Source organism: Marmota flaviventris, chromosome 8, assembly GCF_047511675.1.
Source record: "Marmota flaviventris isolate mMarFla1 chromosome 8, mMarFla1.hap1, whole genome shotgun sequence".
NCBI lineage: Eukaryota > Metazoa > Chordata > Mammalia > Rodentia > Sciuridae > Marmota > Marmota flaviventris.
This window is the reverse complement of record NC_092505.1, coordinates 123,984,554-124,004,655: the sequence shown is the minus strand read 5'-3', so window position 1 is coordinate 124,004,655 and position 20,102 is coordinate 123,984,554. Positions and strand designations below refer to the sequence as shown.

At 38.3% G+C, this 20,102-nt stretch overlaps 1 protein-coding gene across 1 annotated transcript; it reads left to right on the top strand.

Annotated features, from left to right (window-relative positions):
• The first annotated feature begins 722 nt into the window (after nucleotides 1-722).
• On the top strand, nucleotides 723-19,326 carry Faim (Fas apoptotic inhibitory molecule). The gene is made up of 5 exons (XM_027933920.3): nucleotides 723-978; nucleotides 10,131-10,263; nucleotides 10,629-10,857; nucleotides 17,590-17,639; nucleotides 18,874-19,326. The coding sequence occupies exons 2-5, from the start codon at nucleotides 10,153-10,155 to the stop codon at nucleotides 19,021-19,023; spliced, it is 540 nt and encodes a 179-aa protein (XP_027789721.1). The 5' UTR covers nucleotides 723-978; nucleotides 10,131-10,152; the 3' UTR covers nucleotides 19,024-19,326.
• The last annotated feature ends 776 nt before the right edge of the window (nucleotides 19,327-20,102 follow it).

Sequence of the window (20,102 nt, the reverse complement as noted above, 5' to 3'; positions counted from 1 at the left end):
AATGATGAGCAATCACGGGTATTCGTTCTTGGTTTAAGGCTTCATCTTTAGGAGCTGAAATCACTCCTAATCTTGACAGTCATCAGAGTAAGGCAAAAAGAAATCTATCTGATGAGTGGTTTCCAAGAGTCAGTCCAGGTCAGCCAACTCCATAAACTGGGCTGGAGGTAAGGAAGAACATTGAGGCAAAAGGGTCTGGCAGAAGAAAGCTGCTCAGTTCGCGACATCTAGGAAGCAGAGAAAAAGCTCAAACCTCTCACATAAGGGCACTAATCCCTTTTGTGAGGGGAGTCCTCATGACCTAATCACCTCCTACAGGCCTCATCTCTTAACACTTGGGCCCTCAGAATCCCTGAAAGGAACTAGGAAAGAGGGTTAACAAGTGATACAAGTCTTACATCCTAAGATGGGATTTCTTACGAAATAGTATTTGAAGAACAATTTCAACAATAAAGTGGATGAGGAGTGTCCCTGCAAAGGAATAGGGTACGAGAAAGGCGGGTGGGGGGGGGGGTGACCCACTTTAAGGACAGTTGGTCTTAAAATTAAAACAGCAACAGGGCTCATAAAGCAGTTTTAGGAGTGAAGGCCACGTTCAGGTTGACCTGGGGCATGGCTTCAGAGTCGGCCCACCAGGTTGAGTGAGTCCCAGCGTCCAGCCCGCGGCTGCCCTGCCCCACGTTCGTTGCTGGGCAATCGCACGCAGCGCAGTGCAGGGCTCGGGAAAGCTTCGGGTGACGGCCGGCTGCGGCAGCGGCGGGGGTTGGAACTGTGGTGCGGGTGGCGGCCCTCGCTGGGCGCCCCCGGGGACTTGAGGCGCGACAAACAGTCAGCGCACTTGGATCGCGCCAGAGCAGCTCCAGCCTCAAGCCGGCAGCGCCTGGTTCCTGAGGAAGAAAGCAAGGCCGCGCGACCGCTTAGGCTGAGCCGGAACCAACCGGTTGCTCGGCGCTGCCTCCCGCAGCCCTCGGCGCACAGGTGAGACTCGGCCGCGGTGGGGCGGCCCCGGCGACCCCGCCCCGGAGCCCCTGCCGCAGTCCCCGGCGGCCCAGCGCCAGGCCGCCCGCGGGATCCGACCGCAGGTCCGGGTCGCGGCGGCTACGCGGACCCTGGGACCTCGCGCTGTGAGGCCGGGGCCCGCGCGGGGTGAGTTCCGGGAGCTTCCTGCCGGCAGCGGGCTGTCCCGGGTGCCGGCTGCCTGACGGCGGGCGGAGCCGCTAGGCGGCGGGGCCCGGAGCCGGCGGGCGCGGGGGCGGGGGTGTCCCTGCTGCGCCAGGCCCTGCGACCCGTCGCTCTGGCCTCGTGGCCTCTTCGCACACCACAAAGGTTGTAGTACTCGTCCCTGCCGAAAATAAGGAACAGAAAGGCACAAAGAAGGCGGCAAAATCAGGCGCGCCCCTGCTCCCCGGAGACCGGCCGGGTTAACACTGGGCGTAAGTCCGCCTCCCCCTGTGAGCACCGGCAGACCCCGGATCGCTAAGTGCAGTAACTTGGCCTCTTTCTCCCAAAAATGCACCCCCGCGCGTTTCCCGACGGGTCCAAGTGTTTCCCCACGTCCTATTGGTTGCACTAGACTGCGGTGCTCTGTGCAGGATTGTGCACCAGGAATGTGACCAACGCATCCACCCCCCAGCGGCTGCCTGGGCTTTGACAGGACTGTGATTTACTTAATAGAGGCAGCCCCTCCCTGATGGTGCAAGTACAGGTGGTTTTCAGTTTTTCCCTGAAAAAAAAAAAAAAAAAAAAAAGCAACTGGTTGAGTACTGTTCCGTCTGGTTTTTTGAGCATGATTGTTTAGAATGAATCCCTAATAAAGGGTTATGCTCTACTCTCCGAAATGGCCTTCAGATAACTATTCCCATTTTTGTTCCTCTGGTAGATAGCACTTGGACTGGCTCCACGAAGTTCTCGACTTTGAGGGCCCAGGGCTCCACATCAACCAGTGTCAACACTGTTTTGAAAGAGCAACCTGCTGTATTTGCTGGCCTTACCTGGGAATTTTGTTGAGAAAGCAATTAGGAGCCTCTTACTAATTTTTTAAACTGACTTAAACCACTTAGATGAATCGCTACAGTTGAACCTAAATTAAGGCAGTATTCAGGCTGGAGATAGTAAATAGTGGAACTATCTAAACCATATTTAAGGCATGGGTGTTGGGTTGCTAGGGAAGGGATTTTCGAAGATTGTGATTGTAGGTAAGTAACAAGATACTCAAAAAGCTTTCTTTGAAGACATGGAAAGTTTCAAGTGAGTAACATTGTTCCCATCAGTATAAATAAGTAGAATGTGTTTGTCCATTTTTTTCATTTTAAAATCTCCTTGCAAAAACAGAGGAATTTTTAAAAAATTGCACCGAGTTTGATCACATAATCTTGAAAATTTTTTTATTTATTTATTTTATTTTATTGATTTAAAAATGACATATACAGCACAATTTTTCATATCTCTGGTTGTATGTAAAGTAAGTTGATACCATTTCGTGTCTTCATACATGTACTTTGGATAATGATGTCTATCACATTCCACCATCCTTGCTATCTTGAAAATTTAAAGTATAAAACTTTAAAATGACAGTATGTTAATCCCTTTCTCCCGTTTTTTTTAAAAAACTAAAGCCTTCAGGACCCTTCCTCTGTAGAGCCATTCTTTTTGGCCTGTGCTGCTTACCTTAAGGACAGACATCCCATTCCCCCTATCAGCAGAACCGGTTGTTAATTTTTTTTTAACAACTTGATTTAGATATAACTCACCCAATTTAAAATGTGCAAGTTCAGTTTTTTGTATTTTACATTATTTTTAAGTTTTGATTCTATACACATAAATTTACCACTTATAAGTGTACATTTCAGTGGCATTAAATACATTCACAGTGTCGTGCAACCAGGGTCACTATTTGCAAAATTTGTTCAACACTTTAAACAGAATCACTGTTAAAAACAAAACAAAACAAAACAACTCCTGGGGTGGGATTGTGGCTCAGTGGCAGAGCACTTTTCTCCCACGTGTGAGGCACTGGGTTCGATCCTCAGCACCACATAAAAATGAATAAACAAAGATATAAAAAAAGCAAAACAAAACAAAACAACTCCCTTTCCTCCTTTCCCCAGTCTCTAGTAACCTCTGATCTACTTTATGTCTCTGAATTTGTCTACTCTAGATATTTCATATAAGTGAACTCATACAGTATTTGTTCTTTTTTTCTGGTGTGTTTCACTTAGCCTGTTTTCTGATTCATCCATGTTGTAGTATATATCAGAATTTCATTCCTTTTTTTTTCTTTTTCTTTCATTTTTGGCCTAATAATACTTCTTTGAATGTTTATATATTTTGTTTCTCCATTCTTATGTTGTTGGACACTTGGGTTTCCATCTTTTTGGATATTGGAATAATGCTGAAATGAACCTTGGAATACAAGTATCTGAGTGCCTGCTTTCGGTACTTTCAAGTATATATCTAGTAGTGAAATTGTTAGGTGATGTGGTAATTCTGAGTTTTTGCAGAACCATCAGAACAATTTTCCCTGACAGATGTATTATTTTGCATTCCTACTGCAATTTACACAGGTTCTAATTTCTCCACATCTTCACCAACACTCATTCTTTTCTGTTTTTTAATTGTACCCATATTAGTAGGGATGAAGCTATATATTATTGTGGTATTGATTTGCATTTCTCTCATGATCAATGGTGTTTATCATCTGTGTTTATTTGACCATTTATATATCTTCAAAAATCAAAGTCTGTTCAAGTCCTTTGCCCATTTTAAAATCAAGTTATTTGTTTGTTTTTTGAGTTGTAGGTGTTCTTTATATACTAGAGATATTATGCCCTTTTCAGATACATGATTTTCAAATATTTTTTTCTCATTCTGTAGGTTATCACTGTCTTGTTAATGTCCTTTGATTCACAAAATTCTTAAATTTTGGTGATGTCTAATTCTTTTTTTTTTTTTTGCTGTGTTTTGGTATCTGTTGCCAAATCCACAGTTGTGAAGATTTATTCCTTTTTCTTATGAGACTTTTATATTTTAGCTTTTGTATTGGGGTCATTGATCCAGTTTGAGATAAACTTTGTATATAGTATGAGATAAGAGTCCTCATTCTTTGTGTATGGAAATTCAGTTGAGCCTGTACCATCTTTCAAAAAGACTGTTTTTTTTTTCCCACTAAATATAGTTGGTGCCCTTGTCAAAACTCAATTTGCCATAGATGGATGGGTTTACTTCTGAACTCTCAGTTCTGTCCCATTGGTCTGTATCTATTCTTACACCAGCACCACACTGTTTTGGATACTATAGTTTTATAGTAAGTTTCAAAATTGAAAGAGCACCAGGTTATGAAGTTGACTTGATGCTAATTCAAATGAATAAATTCTTTAAGGACAGAGATGTATTCTTCAAATTGCCTATAACACCTATTATAGGGTCTTTTGATAGTAGGCCTAAATATTTGGTGAGTTGAAACACTGAAGGCTGGACACAGCAAAAGCTTTTTTACAGTCAATGTACACCTCTCCTCAGCAAAATAAATAGAGCAGAGCTGCTGCAAATCATGCCCAACCAGAGAGAATTTTTTAATTCTCTTGACTTTGGAGTGCTTTTAGGATACTTAGTGAGCACTTGTTGAATGGATGGATTATGTTTGTTCAGGCTGATATTGGTTTGTATAGACCATCCAGAGAAGTCACCAGTCATTTGAGGGAATTGTGGGGATATTATTAAAATGAAAATCATCAGATGGCAATGAGTATTTTAAAGTTTGTTTATATACTGATTTCTGTGCTGTAGAGTCTATTGAGGTTTTAGAGTAATTATTCTTTTTCATAGTCACTTTCTTTCAGATCTCTAGCCTAAATCTCAATTTTACTTTTAAGTTTACCTGAAAGACTCACAGATGGGTATATTTTTATATGCATGAAGTGAACTGACTAGGGATTTTTAATTATTTTCTCTGATATAAAAAAAGTTAAGAAAACCTGACAGTCTGTTAATCAGTTGAATTTATAGCTATTCAGAGTATATTCCTGCTAGGCATGGTGGGGCACACCTATAATCTCAGCTACTTGGGAGGCTGAGGCAGGAGGATCACAAGTTCCAGGCCAACCTCAGAACTTAGTAAGGCTCTTAGCACTTAGAAAGACTTTGTTTCAAAATAAAAAATTAAAAGGACTGGGGGTGTGGCTCAGTGGTTGAGCGCCCTGAGTTTAATCCATAGTACCAAAAAAAAAAAAAGAAGAAGAAGAAGAAGGAGAAGAAGAGTATATTCTACTGGGTATGATGGTATATGTAAATCTGAGGCAGTGTGATCTCGAGTTTGAAGCCATCCTGGACAACTTGGTGAGACCTTATCTCAAAATAAAAAGGGCTGGGGATGTTGCCCAGTGGTAGAGCCTTGTGTGCCAGGCCTTAGGTTCAATCCCCAGCACAACCAAAAGAAGAGAGTATTTTCTACATATGTGTCCCAACTTCTTAGCAGAGGAGGAAGTCCAAAAACTTTTTTTTTTAAGTACTGAGATAGATACGAAATATATAAGGTAACTGAGGTCACAAGACTAATGAAATTTCTGGGAAAAGAGAGAAACCCAAAAGCAGGAAACAGAGTTAATTTTGGACATTTTTCTTACACATTAATGAGATTTGTTATGGGGATCTCTTTTTTAAGATGGAGTCATGTGGACATTTTTCTTTATTCTTGGTGCATTATTGGAGCCTTCCACAGCATTGTTAGAAAGTTGCGTAGATAATAAAAGCATAGGTCCAGCAGTGGAGGTGGCATTTAGAAGGGAAACTTGTTGCCTTGATTTCCCCATAATGACAAAAAGAAGCTGGACCAGGTGATCTTATTGTTTCTGTTTTTGTTTCCAAAGCTGAAAATTGTATGACTCATCATATTTTGGTTGGGGCTATTATAAGATAGTGTTCACATTAATCCTTGCATATAAAGCAGTTGTTTTCATTTAACCTCTGTCTTTGAAATGGAACAAAATTTGCAGCCTTTTATATGCCAGAAATAATTATTTAAAAGTTTTATAGTTGTTATTATTAGGTACCAGTACCAGGGATTGAACTCGGGGGTGCTTAACCACTGAGTCACATTCCCCAGCTCTTTTAATTTTTTATTTTGAGACAAGTTCATGCTAAGTTTCTTAGGGCCTCACTAAATTGCTGAGGCTGGCTTTGAACTTGCAGCCCTCCTGCCTCAGTCTCCTGAGCCGCTGGGATCACAGGGATGCGCTACCACACCCAGCTAGTTATTATTATTTTTAAAAAGATAATTTCATCATTTGTTTAAACAAATGGATAACATGAACCAAAAAATTGAAATACTACTAACTTTGCATTAATGCAGTCTTTTTCTTAATCAGGTCTACAGAAAAACAAGCACAGAATAATATAATTTTATATTGATTTGTGACTTTGTGTTTAAGAAGAAACATCAAGCTAGTCATGGTGGCAGGTGCCTGTAATCCCAGAGGCTCCAGAGGCTGAGGCAGGAGGATCACAAATTCAGAGCCAGGCTCAGCAACTTAGCAAGGCACTAAGAAACTTAATGAGATGCTGTCACTAAATAAAATATAAAAAGGGCTAGGAATGTGGCTCAGTGATTAAGCACCCCTAGGTTCAATCTCTGTACCAAAAAAAAAAAAAAAGAAAGAAAGAAGAAACATCAATTTTGATATACACAGTTATATGTATTGTATTGCTTCAAATTTGCTAGATAATTGCTTCAGCACTTACTCTGACCACTGTATATTACTTTTTAATTACAATATACACCATCAATTCCTGGAGATAGAAAACTTGGTACCTTTTAGGTAGTGCATGAATAACTGCTGAATGGATGAATGAATACTGGTAGTTTTGAGAAAATTTTTAAAAAGAAAATGTGTTCTTGATTTTTAATTTGCTGTTGTCATTTATACTTCTAAATGAAAATAAAGGTCGTATAATTAAGAGAGTTCATGCTTTATCTTTGTGTGACAGTAATATTTGAAATTTCTTGTAATAGGAAACAGGGCAATTCCTTCAGGTTTGAATGTCATGCTACTGAACTTTCTAGAATCTCTAAAAGTTTTAGAGCTAAATTTGAATAACATTCTTAAATCCTCTCTGATTTACAGAGGATGCTTATTCGAGGTTTATATTATGCTATTTGGCTTATTCTGTTGCTTTTTATTCTTTTTGTTTTTATAGTTGCAGTAGTTGCAGGATACCCTCCATTTCATAGAATATATCCTTGGGCTTCTTGACTAGAAAAATTCTTTCAAGGGCCTGGGTTCAATCCACTGCACACACACACAAAAAAGCCCACAAAGACTAGAAAAATTCACAAACTTGCAGTACTTAAATAAATAAAAAAAGGACTTATTTTAAGTACAAATCTCTGCTTGATTCTTAGTTTTTCTTTGCCAGTTGCCCATTGGAATTTTTTTAATGGTGTCAATCTCTTCTTTAACATTTTTTCAACAATGTGGCATCTGGATGTTCCCAGCCTGAGAGGATTTGCGTTGTCTCATTTTTAGCAACGAGAGCATGCTCTTAGACACTTATTAAGGAGAAGACTAAAGCCAGGGTAGATATTGGAACCAAAAAGTAGTTGAATTTATGATAGTTCAGCAGGAGTGCAACTCTTAATTCCAAATCTTCTAATGTGGAGGGTTTCCTGTGCATGTGAGTATGTGTGTGCTTTTGGTTTTAGTAAAATTTAATTAGCACTGCAGTCTAGTTACTCATTTCTTGATTACACAGTACTGGGCTGTAGTTCTGATTTAAACCCTGATAGTGACCTGAGGGAGTCATGTCAGTTTTGTGGATCCATTATTGGCACTAATAATCTAAATGAAATTAAGTTAGTGGGCAAATTAAGTTCATTCTTAGAATGCAAACCACCATATCCCGACTACTTCCTACAAATTTCTCATTTGGGACTGGCATTTTTAAAATCTTAAATTTTTACCCTCCAAAATGCACTGTACAAATTGCATTATAAGTTGGTTACCACCCTGTAACACTGCAGAAGCATCCTGTTTACCTTGGAGTTTTATATATTCTCTGATCCACAGCCTCAAACCCTTGGGGCTTCTTGTGCTTCAGTTTAAGAAGCATGGGACCTAGAGGATCTCTTAGGGCTCTTGTAGCCCTGATATTCTATAATACTTGAAATACACTAGAATTTATTTCTAGTGTTGAGAAATTATACTTTTAAGAAATGATAGGAGCTGAGCGTGGTGGCATGCCTTTAATCTCAGTGGCTCAGAGGCTGAAGCGGGAGGATTGCAAGTTCAACTCAACAACTTAGCAAGGCCTGAGCAATTTGGTGAGACCCTGTCTCAAAATAAAAATGAAATGAAACAAAATGGGCTGTGGATTAAAAAAAAAAGAAAAGAAAAGAAATTAGAAATCCACAAGAGAAAGATATATGAATGGTTGATTTGCATGGTTTTACTTCTCTCTCTGAAAATTAAAAGATTGCAATTCTATTGTATGTAAAAAGTGTTTCATCAGAAACTGCATGCAATTTAAGAAATGAATTGCAAAGTTAGAAAAGCCCTTTGTAGATGTCATCATTGTTGCTTTCAACCTTTCTCTGCTGCAATTCTGCTTTTTTCTTTCCTGGCTGCTAAATGGATTAAAGACTGTTTTGCCAACCATGGCATCTGGAGATGACAGTCCTATCTTTGAAGATGACGAAAGGTAATGTCCTGCATTGTAATAAGACTAGCTTTTGAACGCTTCAAAATTGCTAGGATAATTCAGAAGAGTTATTTATCCAGTCTACTCTGTTAAGGACACATTTTGTGACATTGCAGAATGCACGGTTCTGATTTCTGATTTAGAGCAAGGGGAGTGAATACCTACGTGGAGGTAGCCACCACTAGCATGTCATCCTTTCCCACTGAAACTTCATGTGAGGTCTCCAGATCCCTCTCAGCACAGAGTTCTTGGCAACCACTTCAAAATTATACCAAGTCCTTTTAATATCTATGATTTAAAGCATACAAAAGAGGAGATTACAGTGAACAAGAAAGAAGATGGGAAGAAACAGCCAGAGTCTTAGGTTTAACTCCGAAGTTTTTGCCATTTAAGCCAGGCATGGAGTGATAGCACACTCCTGTGGTCCCAGCTACTTGGAAGGCTGAGTTTGGAGGGTCACTTGAGCTCAAGAGTTCAAGGCCAGCCTAGGCAACATAGTGAGACCCTGTCTCAAAACAAACAAAACCCCCATTTCTGCCAGTTGATGTCATTGTGACCTCAGGCAAGCCCTTATTCTCTGTGAGACTTATCTGTAAAGTAAGGGTACTAGTCGTGCCCATCTTGTGAAGAGTACTATAAGTTAATATATGTAAAGTTCAGAACAGTTGGCACACAGTATACACTTAGTTATGATCATTATTACTGTAATAAATGGTGTTTCTCTCAAAGCTAAAATCTATTTCAATATCAATATGTTAATTTTATATTATGCCATTCACATGATACATATGTTAAAATAATAATATAATAATATAAAATATTATTTAAATTTTTTGGCAAAGAATTCTTTTAAAAATTTTTTCTACAATAATGCTAAGAATTGCTGTTTTCCTAGCATTTTTTGTATTATTTTTATTATAATAATAGGATATTTCTTCCATGACTATTTTCTCCCCTCAGTCTTGGTAAAATAAATTAGTAAATTAGAATCTTTTTTGATAAGATGAATTCCTAATCATTAGTTTAAGTATGAAAAGTTTGGAGAGTTTTTGTTTTATAGTGATCAGATCTGAAAAACAAAAAATAATTACATATTGAGTTTTGTTAATTGGTAAGGAAGAGAGACTTTTTACTGAACTTTCCATGTATATTCTGGTCTAGAACACTATGCAGGATAAACGGATTCTTAATCCTATTAGTATTAAGGTGACTTTGGAATTATCGGACTATATACCCATACATAGTAGTCGTCTCTTAAGGGAAGAGTAAATAAGAAGGAGAAAGTAGTTACATGTTCTGTAAGTAGGATTTCTTAGGAAATATCACTTCAATATTTTTAATTTTACGAGTTTCAAGAGTCTGATATTTTCATCTTGGAAGGATTAATTATTCTGTTACTGATTTTGACCCATTATAATAGTTTTGTTTTATCCCTTTAGCCCTCTTTATAGCCTGGAAAAAATGACAGATCTCGTAGCAGTCTGGGAGGTTGCTTTAAGTGATGGAGTCCACAAGATTGAATTCGAACATGGAACTACATCTGGCAAACGGGTGGTGTATGTAGATGGGAAGGTAGGAAAAAAATGTTACTTTATAAAATATGGTCACAGAGAAACTTGATTTTATTAATGTAGTTTCTTCATGTGAAGTCAGGGCTTTTTTCTTATAGTGGTTTTCTTTATGTTCTGGGCCTATATCATTTTGCTCTACAAAGGAAACTAATAATAATTATACCAATTCTTCCAATATAAATCTAATATTTAAACTTAATGCCTTATTTTCTAAAACCTTGGCATTATGAGTTTAAAAAAATATATAAATGACTTTGCCATTTGGAAACTTTGAAGTCTCACATTATTTCTAAAATTAAATATCAATTTTCTTCCATTTTTATCTTTTAAATATTTATATATATACACATATATTTTTAAACCTAGGAAGAGATAAGAAAAGAATGGATGTTCAAATTAGTGGGCAAAGAAACCTTCTGTGTTGGAGCTGCCAAGACAAAAGCAACCATAAATATAGATGCTATCAGTGGTTTTGCTTATGAATATACTCTGGAAATTAATGGGAAAAGTCTCAAGAAGTACATGGAGAACAGATCAAAAACTACCAATACATGGGTATTGCACTTGGATGGTGAGGACTTGAGAGTTGTTTTAGGTAAGTTACTGCCATTTCTGCAGAATTTATTCAGTTTTTATGATGGCTATTTAATTAGTTCCTCTAAATTATACAGACTTTTGTGGGAGCTTCAAATAAGAGAGAGAATATCTAATGTGCTCTGTGTGTATGAAAATTCACTTAATCCACTGTTTTGTATATAGGATAACTTACAGCCAGATTTGGATGGGAATGGATTGGAGGGTTATAAACTTAGTTTTAAAAAAGTAATATTAGGGTTGGGGGTGTTGCTCAATGGAAGAGCACTTGCCTAGTATGCTCAGGCCCTGGGTTCCCCAGGTGCGGGAACATAAGCATGTAATCCAGCTACTCAGGAGTCCAAGGGTCTCAAGTTTTAGGACTGTCATAGCAGTTCAGTGAAATTTAAAAAAAGAAAGAAAGAAAAGCACCAGGGATATAGCTCAGTGGTAAAGTACCCCTAGTTTCAATCCCCAATACCAAAAAGTAAAAAAAATTATATATATATATATATAAAAGAGAGAGAGAGAAATTTGAGATTAATTAATAAGACAGTTTTCTGTAGGTAATAATAAGTATAGGACTGCATTAGATCAAAGTTGTCAAAATGTAGCTAAGGTAGATTTTTTTTAAAAAGTAACTTTCTCTCTTCTGGTTACTCCTAGTATTTCATACTGCTGAGTTAAGACTGTTTGGATCATCTTATAAATTCACCAATTCATCTGTTTAGGTAGTATTTGTTACTGTTAGTGTACCAGACACTGAGGATGCCTAAATGAAAAGAGCTTATCTACAGTCTAGTCAGATGCTACCAAATACCTTTTTTTAAACTAAAAAATATTTATCAAGTACTAAGTACACAGAGTTAAAAAATAAAGAAAAGAAATCAAAAATTCCTGCCTATATAGCTTGTTTATTGAAGTAACTGGACTGATTTGTCTAGAGGAGTTTCCTATGACTGGATCTTGCTGATTGCATACGTGTGACGTGTCTGTCTTCTACATTTCCTGTAAAAATGACAGTTGCCTCTGAAGAATTGGTCAAATTTAGGTTTGACTTTTTTTTTTTTTCTAGGAGACCACTTATGGTTTGCTATATCATGGAGCACATGGTGTTTGTCATTTCTTTTTTTAATGTCCACCACCATTAATGCCTAGATCCTTGCCAAACACTGATATTCTGATTCTCTTGTTCTTTTTTCTTACCTTAAACATTTCTATCTTGTTACCTTAAATATTGTCATCTACTCATTGGTTACAGAGTGGTACACTTTGTATAGGAAATACAGGATGACTGCTTATTTTTCTCTTTATTCCCCAGCTTTCAAAATATTGATTAGCCCCATTTATTTCAGCTAAAGAGCTGGAATAAAGATTAGTCTTTAGATTGGCTCCTGAGTCCTTTTGATACACCCTCAGTGAACTTTGATGCCTTCTTTCCTATCTGGTATGACAAGATATTTCATGCTCATTTTGAACTTTTTCTGCCCAAACCTGGAATCATCATTTCTCCAAGTCCTAATTTCTATTAGTGGAAAATGATATGTCAGGAGCATAATATTGTCATGCACTAAGAATGCTCATTTATTATTTGTAGATTTTTAGTGGACAAAGCAAGAAAATTATGTGCATGGGTAGAATGGATGGATGGATGGATAGGTAGATGGCAGGGAGCAGGGAGGGTGCTAGAGAGGGAAAGAGGAATGAGGTAGAAACCTTTTTTTTTTTTTTTTTTTTTTTGCCTTGTATGAAGTATCTTATATAAGTTCCTATTGATACTTGTAATTCAAGTTCAGGACTTCCACGTTTTTACTTAACCTTACCTAACATCTGTATCTTCTCCACACTGGGAAGAAAAGGACACGGAGACTGATGCAATTAGGATATCACTTCATTATTCATTTGCTTATATACATAATATATCAGTGCTATCATCATTAATTACTACCAAAACTTTAAAACATTTTTTACATATCATCTTCATGTACTCTATTTACAGTGTAAATACTGTATGTACATACATACAACTCCACCTGCCTCTCCTCTCCTCCACTCACTCTCCACGTCTGTCTTTTTTTCTTTTGCATTCTTAAAGTAGTTAATACTTGTATTTCTGTAGCCCTTATTAAGTCCTCTGTGTTTTTACAGACTGATCCTATATTGGAAGCCAATAAATAACATTTATATTGTGCTTTGTAAATATTTTCACAGAGCAGGCTGTGATTACATTCTTTCTCTCTTTTATTGTCCTATCTCCAGCATCCCTCACAGGAAGTTGTTTTTAGTGTTAAGGTCAGATGGATTTCTGTTATATAATCTACCAGTTACTCAAAATTGTTTTACCACCTTTTAGTTGACTTTGTATTTGGACCGTGATATTTTTGTACAGCTTTTTGTTTTATAGACTTTCCTGATTGGCTTTCTCTTTTCTTATTGGAAGTAGATGTCCATTCTTTGTCTATATTCGTAATGTCTGTTATCATTTTTGTTCATATTTTTTATTATTTGTAATCCTCTTCATGCTTAACAAAAATAGTCTTGGCAGTCTGATGCCTTCCTGTTTGAGAGTAGGTAGCTCTTGGTCTGCTGCAGAGTGGCCATCTGAGCTTTCTTTCACCGACCTTTAATTCTCCCATTATTGAACTTCACAACTTCCTGTTTCATCTTTCTTTCTTGGGTGTGTGTGCGTGGGGGATACTGGGGATTAAACCCAGGAGTGCTGCACCACTGAGCTATATCCCAGTCTGTCCACCTTTTTTTTTATGAGACAGAGTCTTACCAAGTTGCCCAGGCTGGCCTCAAACTTGCCATCCTCCTGCCTCAGCCTCCCAAACGGCTGGAATTACAGGTGTGTGCCACCCCACTTGACCCAGTTTCATCTTTACTTAATGGTAATTTCCTGACCCAGGGTATCATCTAGGAGATAAACATTACTTGACCCTCAGGCTAAATTACTGTTTTTGCCAAGTACGGGGTTTTAACTTCAAAATCATTGTATTTCAGAACTTATGAAAGATTTGTGCCAGTATCTTCTATTCTTATTATTTTAAATGAGAAATTTTATGCCAGTCTGATCTCATTATTCTTTTTTCTGGAGTTTTTAGGAGCTCATCCATTATCTTTCCAAATGTTGCAGTAATATGGTTAAGGAATGTAGTGACTCAAACCTCAATCAAGTTTTAGAACCATTGTATCTCATTGCTTATTGCTGGGAACTTTAGTTTTGAAAGGATTGGATTTATTATCAACACATTTGAACACATAGGGCTTTTACAGACAATGAAACCAAGCCTTTAAAATGATTTGAGGCTACCATGCCAACATTGTACTCAAGTGATACTTAACATTTCATAGTGGAAATGAAGATGTCTGGTACTGTACTTAGCTTAGCTGGTCTCTTAAATTCCCAGGGGACTGTTCACCCACTTGGGAATTCTCTCAGGCCTTTAAGAATCTTTTTCTCCATAAACTCTTTGTCTGTCTTTACTTCTTTTTATCTATTTGTAACCCCTTATGATGATCTTGGAAGGGAGAGAGTTCAATCCAAACTTGTCAATTTGGCCTGGCTAAAAGGGACCTGGTAAGAAGAGAAGGCCCAGGTTTATTTGAGATGAAAGCAAAATTGTCTAGGGTATTCATACTGTAGGGTTTCTTCTTCTAAGTTCCACCAAACTGCAAACTATTCTAAGGTCTACATTTTACAGATTAGTGATGAAGAATTCAGGCTTCAGGATCCGAGCTGTGTGGTGGGAAAAATTACCCTCTGAGCCTTGGTTTCCTCATCTATAAAATGGAGATATAGTATCTCCCTCACAGAGTTGTGTGGGTGATGTTTACATGAGTTAGTGTACATAAAATACTTAACATGTTTCTCACATAGTGAATTCTTTAAAAATACCATTCGTAGTTGTTTTTGTTACTCAGACAAAAAACAAGCTTACTTAGGGTTGGAGTTTTGTATATGTAGATATATAATGTGACAAGTTTCAAATAACAATATCATATAAGTTTCCAAATTTTATATTAAGAAGTTAGAGTAAAGCTGGAAAAAATTTAATAACAAAAATATTCTGTTTTACAGAGGCCATATTTCATGCCATACTATGCTAGGCACTTTACATAAATGATTCTGTCCCTTATTATTCCTGTGTAAGAGAGGTGGTATCATCCTCGTTTATCCACAGGGAGATCAAGGCTCCCAGTGGTGGTGACTTGTCACAGGTACTGCTAGTAAACACTGGGGTCTGACCTCAAAGATCAAGCACATTCATTTTGACCACCTCAAAAATGTGGAGCATCTAAGGGGACAGAAGATAGTATTGGTTAGCATTCTCCTGAGTCACCTAGGCCTTTTCCTGGGCTCAGGTGATCCTCTTGCCTGAGCCTCCCAAAGATAGCCATTTTTAATAGTGTTACCTTTTAGTGTTTCTTTATTCAGATTAAAGCAAATACACATATTTTATTACCTCCTTATTACATGAAAATGTCTCACTTTATTTACTTAGTACATGTTGAAGATCTTTTTGTATTAATATATGAAGAACTTGGTATTTTATAGCTGCAGAGTACATTTCAATAGTAAATAGTTGTTTAATTCATTCCCAACTGATGGGCACTTGGCTGTTTCTAATCTGTTGCTTTACAAACATGCATCTAGGAACATAGTGTCCATCTTATTTTAGTACAAATTTCTGGAAGTGGGAAGTAGGCTTTCTGAGTCAGAGAATAATTGCATTTTTTACCCTCATAGATTTTTACCTAGCAACCCCCTGTGGTACTAATTTTCCCTTGAGTTCTCCAGCACAGCACATTGCCAAACCTGGATTTTTTGACCCTCTGCTAGGAGAAAAAATGGTATTCTGGTGTGGTTTTTTCTTTGCCCTTTTAAAATTAGTTGAGTTTAAGCCTCTTTCATATGTTGTTACTTTTGCGTTTCTTTTCTGATTGTTCCTGTTCATGTCCTTTGCTTTTGAGTTGTTGGTCATTTTCTCCTTTATTTCTGGGAATCTTTATATTAGTGAGATTAACCTTTTTGTGCTGTTTCCAGGGTTTTTGTTGTTGTTGTTGGTGGTGGTGGTGGTGGTTTTGACCAGAGATTGGACCCAGGGGAGCTTAACCACTGACTCAGATCCCCAGCTACAATTTTTTATTTTGACACAGGATCCCACTAAGTTACTCAAGCCCTCACTTAGTTGTTGAGGCTGGGTTTGAACTTGCCATCCTCCTGCCTTAGCCTCCTGAGCTGCTGGGGTTATAGGTGTGAACTACCATGCCTGGCTATTTCAAGTATTTTCTCCAGTTTTTCATTTATTGTATGACTTTGCTTATGTGTATCCATGGTTTTTTCAGCCATGCAAATGTTTGTTGTTTTACTTTTATGGTGTCAAATTTACTCCACTTTCTTCTTGTGGCTTCAGGATTAGCAGTGTTCCTCAGAGGCGTGCCAGTAAGCCATTACAGAAAACCTGCGTACACCCTATGTTCAGCAGGCACACTGAATGCCAGTGTCCCCACCACTGTGGCTTCCTTACAACTGTGTGCTCTGCCACGTGTTTGGACACACTGAGTTTCTCTGCAGCTGTGACTAGATGCTTCCCACTCAGACAGCAATTGGTGACCCCTGCCCACGTCTCCTGGTACCCTCTGCCTTTCCATCCAGCCCATCTCAAAAGCCTTTCTTTTTCTAAGCGAGGCACCCAGCTCACTGTGTGATGAGAAAACAAGCCCCTTTAGATGGTGCTTTTGCAGCAGACACCCTGCCACACTCACACCTTGACTGACTTTAGACTTGACCCCAGGCAGGTTCTGACCGCCACGTGATTCCTGCACCTGCAGGCCATGCTTCTCTCCCCCTCCTCTTGTGGCTTTTGCTGAGTACAACCTTTTCTCCTGCCACTTCTCAAGACATGAACACTTGAACACTTGCTTTGGGGACTCCCGCACCCTGAGGAAAGCAATGGCAGTCAGCTGATGTGTGAGTGTGCTGTGGTGGCATCTTGTCGCACCCACTAGACCTGTTTTTTTTTTTTTTTTTTGGTACAGGGGATTGAACCCAGAGGTACTTAACCACTGAGCCACATCCGCAACCCTTTTTTCATATTTTATTTAGACACAGGGTCTCCCTGAGTTGCTTAGGGCCTCACTAAGTTGCTGAGGCTGGCTTTGAACTCGCAGCCTCCCAAGCTGCTGAGCTTACAGGTGTGCACCACCGTGCCCGGCTCTCATACCTGGTTTTTCCTTATGATCCAATAATTTTTCCCAAAGTGAAACCGTTATAAATAAGAATATAGATTACTGTGCTATCTGGTAAGAAACTAAAGATTGAATTTCCAAACCTGACTACTGACTATCCTGCATGGTGGTCTCTGTGCTCTTGTCTAGTTGGGTCAGTGTGAAACAAGTGGGATTGTCAGGCTCGAGGACAAGGGACGTTCCGTGCAGACAGGCCCCTCGCATTCACTCATATGCGACCTTCCCTCAATGATTGTCCTTCAGTATATATTTTGTATAACAAAACTTCATCAATTTGTATGGTGTCATGACTTTCTATTGAAAGATGTTTTATCTATGAACAAAAATAGTTTCTCAAATTTCAGGGGCATTTCAAAGCCATGAAAAGGTTTGCATTTGAGAATATTAATGGAACTTTAGAAACCCACTGTATCAAACTTTTCCTAAAATAATAAATTTGTAAGGTTATGTTTATCTTTATATTATAGAATCATAATCTTCCAACTTTATGTCACTTTCACAGAAAAAGACACCATGGATGTGTGGTGCAATGGTAAAAAGATGGAGACGGCGGTAAGTCACCACGGGCTGCGCCTCGATTCTGGAGATTTCATGATTAAACAAAGTCTTCTTGGTAAAAAACAATAGCTTAGGTACCCCTCCCTCCAAACTCTGAAAATCTTTCCCAGACAGCTCCTAGGGCAGTGACAGTTTGGAAACAACTTGTATTCTGACCCGACACCAACCTCACTGTCCCTCCCACCTCACCTCTCCTGGCCCAGCTCCTCTCCTAAAGAGTCCTCCTGTTAAAAAGTTCTTCCCCCAAGACTGCTGTCCTCTGTGTTATCCATGTTTAATGCTTGATACCACTGCTTCTCAGTTCCCATGCGTAGATGTCACCTGGGATCTTGTTAAAATGCAAATACTAGCATTTCCCTGGCTTCCACCAGTGCTCCTGGCCCCCAGATCATACTTAGAGTGGAAAGGTTCTACTCCATGCACCCAAAGCAGATGATACTTTTCTAAAAGCAAGATTTTTAAAATGCATATTAACTGTTCCTGGAAAATATCGTAAGTATTATAATCAACTTTTTTATCACTGTGATCTGACAGGAATAATGTAGAGAAGTTTACTTGAGGCTTCTAGTTTCAGGTCCCTATCCACAGAAGGACAGCTCCTTAGCTCTGGGCCTGAGGTGAGCAGAAGATCAAGGCTGAAGGATAGGGTGGAGAGCAGCTCAGCACATGGCACCAGGAAGCAGAGCTCTGCTCACCAGGGACAGAATATAAACCCAAAGGCACCCCCGCCCCCCCGTGACCCACCTCCTCCAGCCGCACCCCCTTGTCTTCAGTCACCACCGACTAATCTTTATCTGTTAATATGAGTTGATTAACCCACTGATTGGATTACACCTCCCTTAATTAATCATTTGACCTCTGAAAATTTTTGCATTGTCTCACATGAGCTTTTGGTGACACTTTGTAGCCAGATGGTAATAATAAGTAAGTAGAAAAGGTTTATTATCATGTTCATCATTTTTTATTTTTGAAAACTGTTATTATATGTATACATTTTTTTTCCTTCAAAACTGAAGATTCGTAAGGATTGGCTGCAGGTCATTTAAAAGAAACTTTCAGTTCTTAACAGAAATTTAAAAGCATCTTAAATATAAGCATTAGACTTTAATTTTATGTAGCCTAACGCTTGACTAATACCTTATTGTCCCACCAGTACTTTTAGATGCTGTTGATACTGTAGACAAAGAGAAATATTTCTGGCACACTGATCCTTCTTTTGTTGTCCTAGGGTGAGTTTGTAGATGACGGGACTGAAACACACTTCAGCGTCGGGAGCCACAGCTGCTACATAAAGGCTGTCAGTAGCGGGAAGCGGAAAGAAGGGATTATTCACACGCTGATCGTGGATAACAGAGAAATCCCAGAGATGCTTGAATGACTTCGTATTAATGAATTTTTATTTTAAGACATAATGATCAGGACTTTTTAATTACTGTGGTAATTAAATGTGTTCAATATGTACTTATCAGTACATTTAGTCTGCAATGTTTATATTTTTTAGTTACTTGAAACCATAATAGTTCAAGAGTCAGGAAAATAATTATGTGCAGTCATAAAAATTACAATTTTTTTTTGTAAATAATGCAAACTGTTTTAAAACTGAATAGAAGATAAGATATGGACCAAAATCACCAATGTTTTACAATAGTCACTGTATTACAATAAACACTGTAAAATTAAATTCTTGCTGTTTGATTTGTGTTTTTAAAAATGGAAAAGTTGGGAGGGGAAGGGGGGATAGGAAGGGCAGCAGAATAGAATAGACATTGTGATTGCTGTATGTATATAGGTGACTGTATGACCAGTGTGATTCTGGAGTCTGTACAATCAGAAAAATTATTTGTACCCCAATTGATTCAAATGTATGAATTGCCAAGATCATTGTATTGTCATGTGCTAATTAAAAAAAATGAAAAGGGTTAGGGATGTGGTTCAGTGGTTAAGCATTCCTTAGTTCAATCCCTGGTACCAAGTAAAATAAAATAAAGTTCTCACCTTGTCTTGCCTTGCAATACCTAAAAAAAAAAAAAAAAGGAAAAGTTGGGCTGGGATTGTGACTTAGAAATAGAGTGCTCACCTAGCATGCATGGGGCACTAGATTTGATCCTCAGCACCACCGAAAAATAAGATAAAGATATTGTATCCATCTATAACTAAAAAATAAATTTAAAAAAATGATAAGTCTTGGAATATGCTTAACCTATGCAGACAGGTTGTCTCTTTAACTTAAAGCAGTTGGTTCATAATGATGCAGTTAATTAATATTTTCTGTGTGGTAACCTGTTAAGGAAAATTCAAACAGTGTCACATAAGAATTTAATTTAAAAATGTGGGTTTCTGAAGATGGTAAGCTCCTGTGCCTCAGTTTCCTTATCTTAAGATTGAGGCCTTTACTTGTTTTGATGTTTTTAGTTGTTAAATGAGATACTTTAACAATGAAATCAGCAAAAAAGAAAA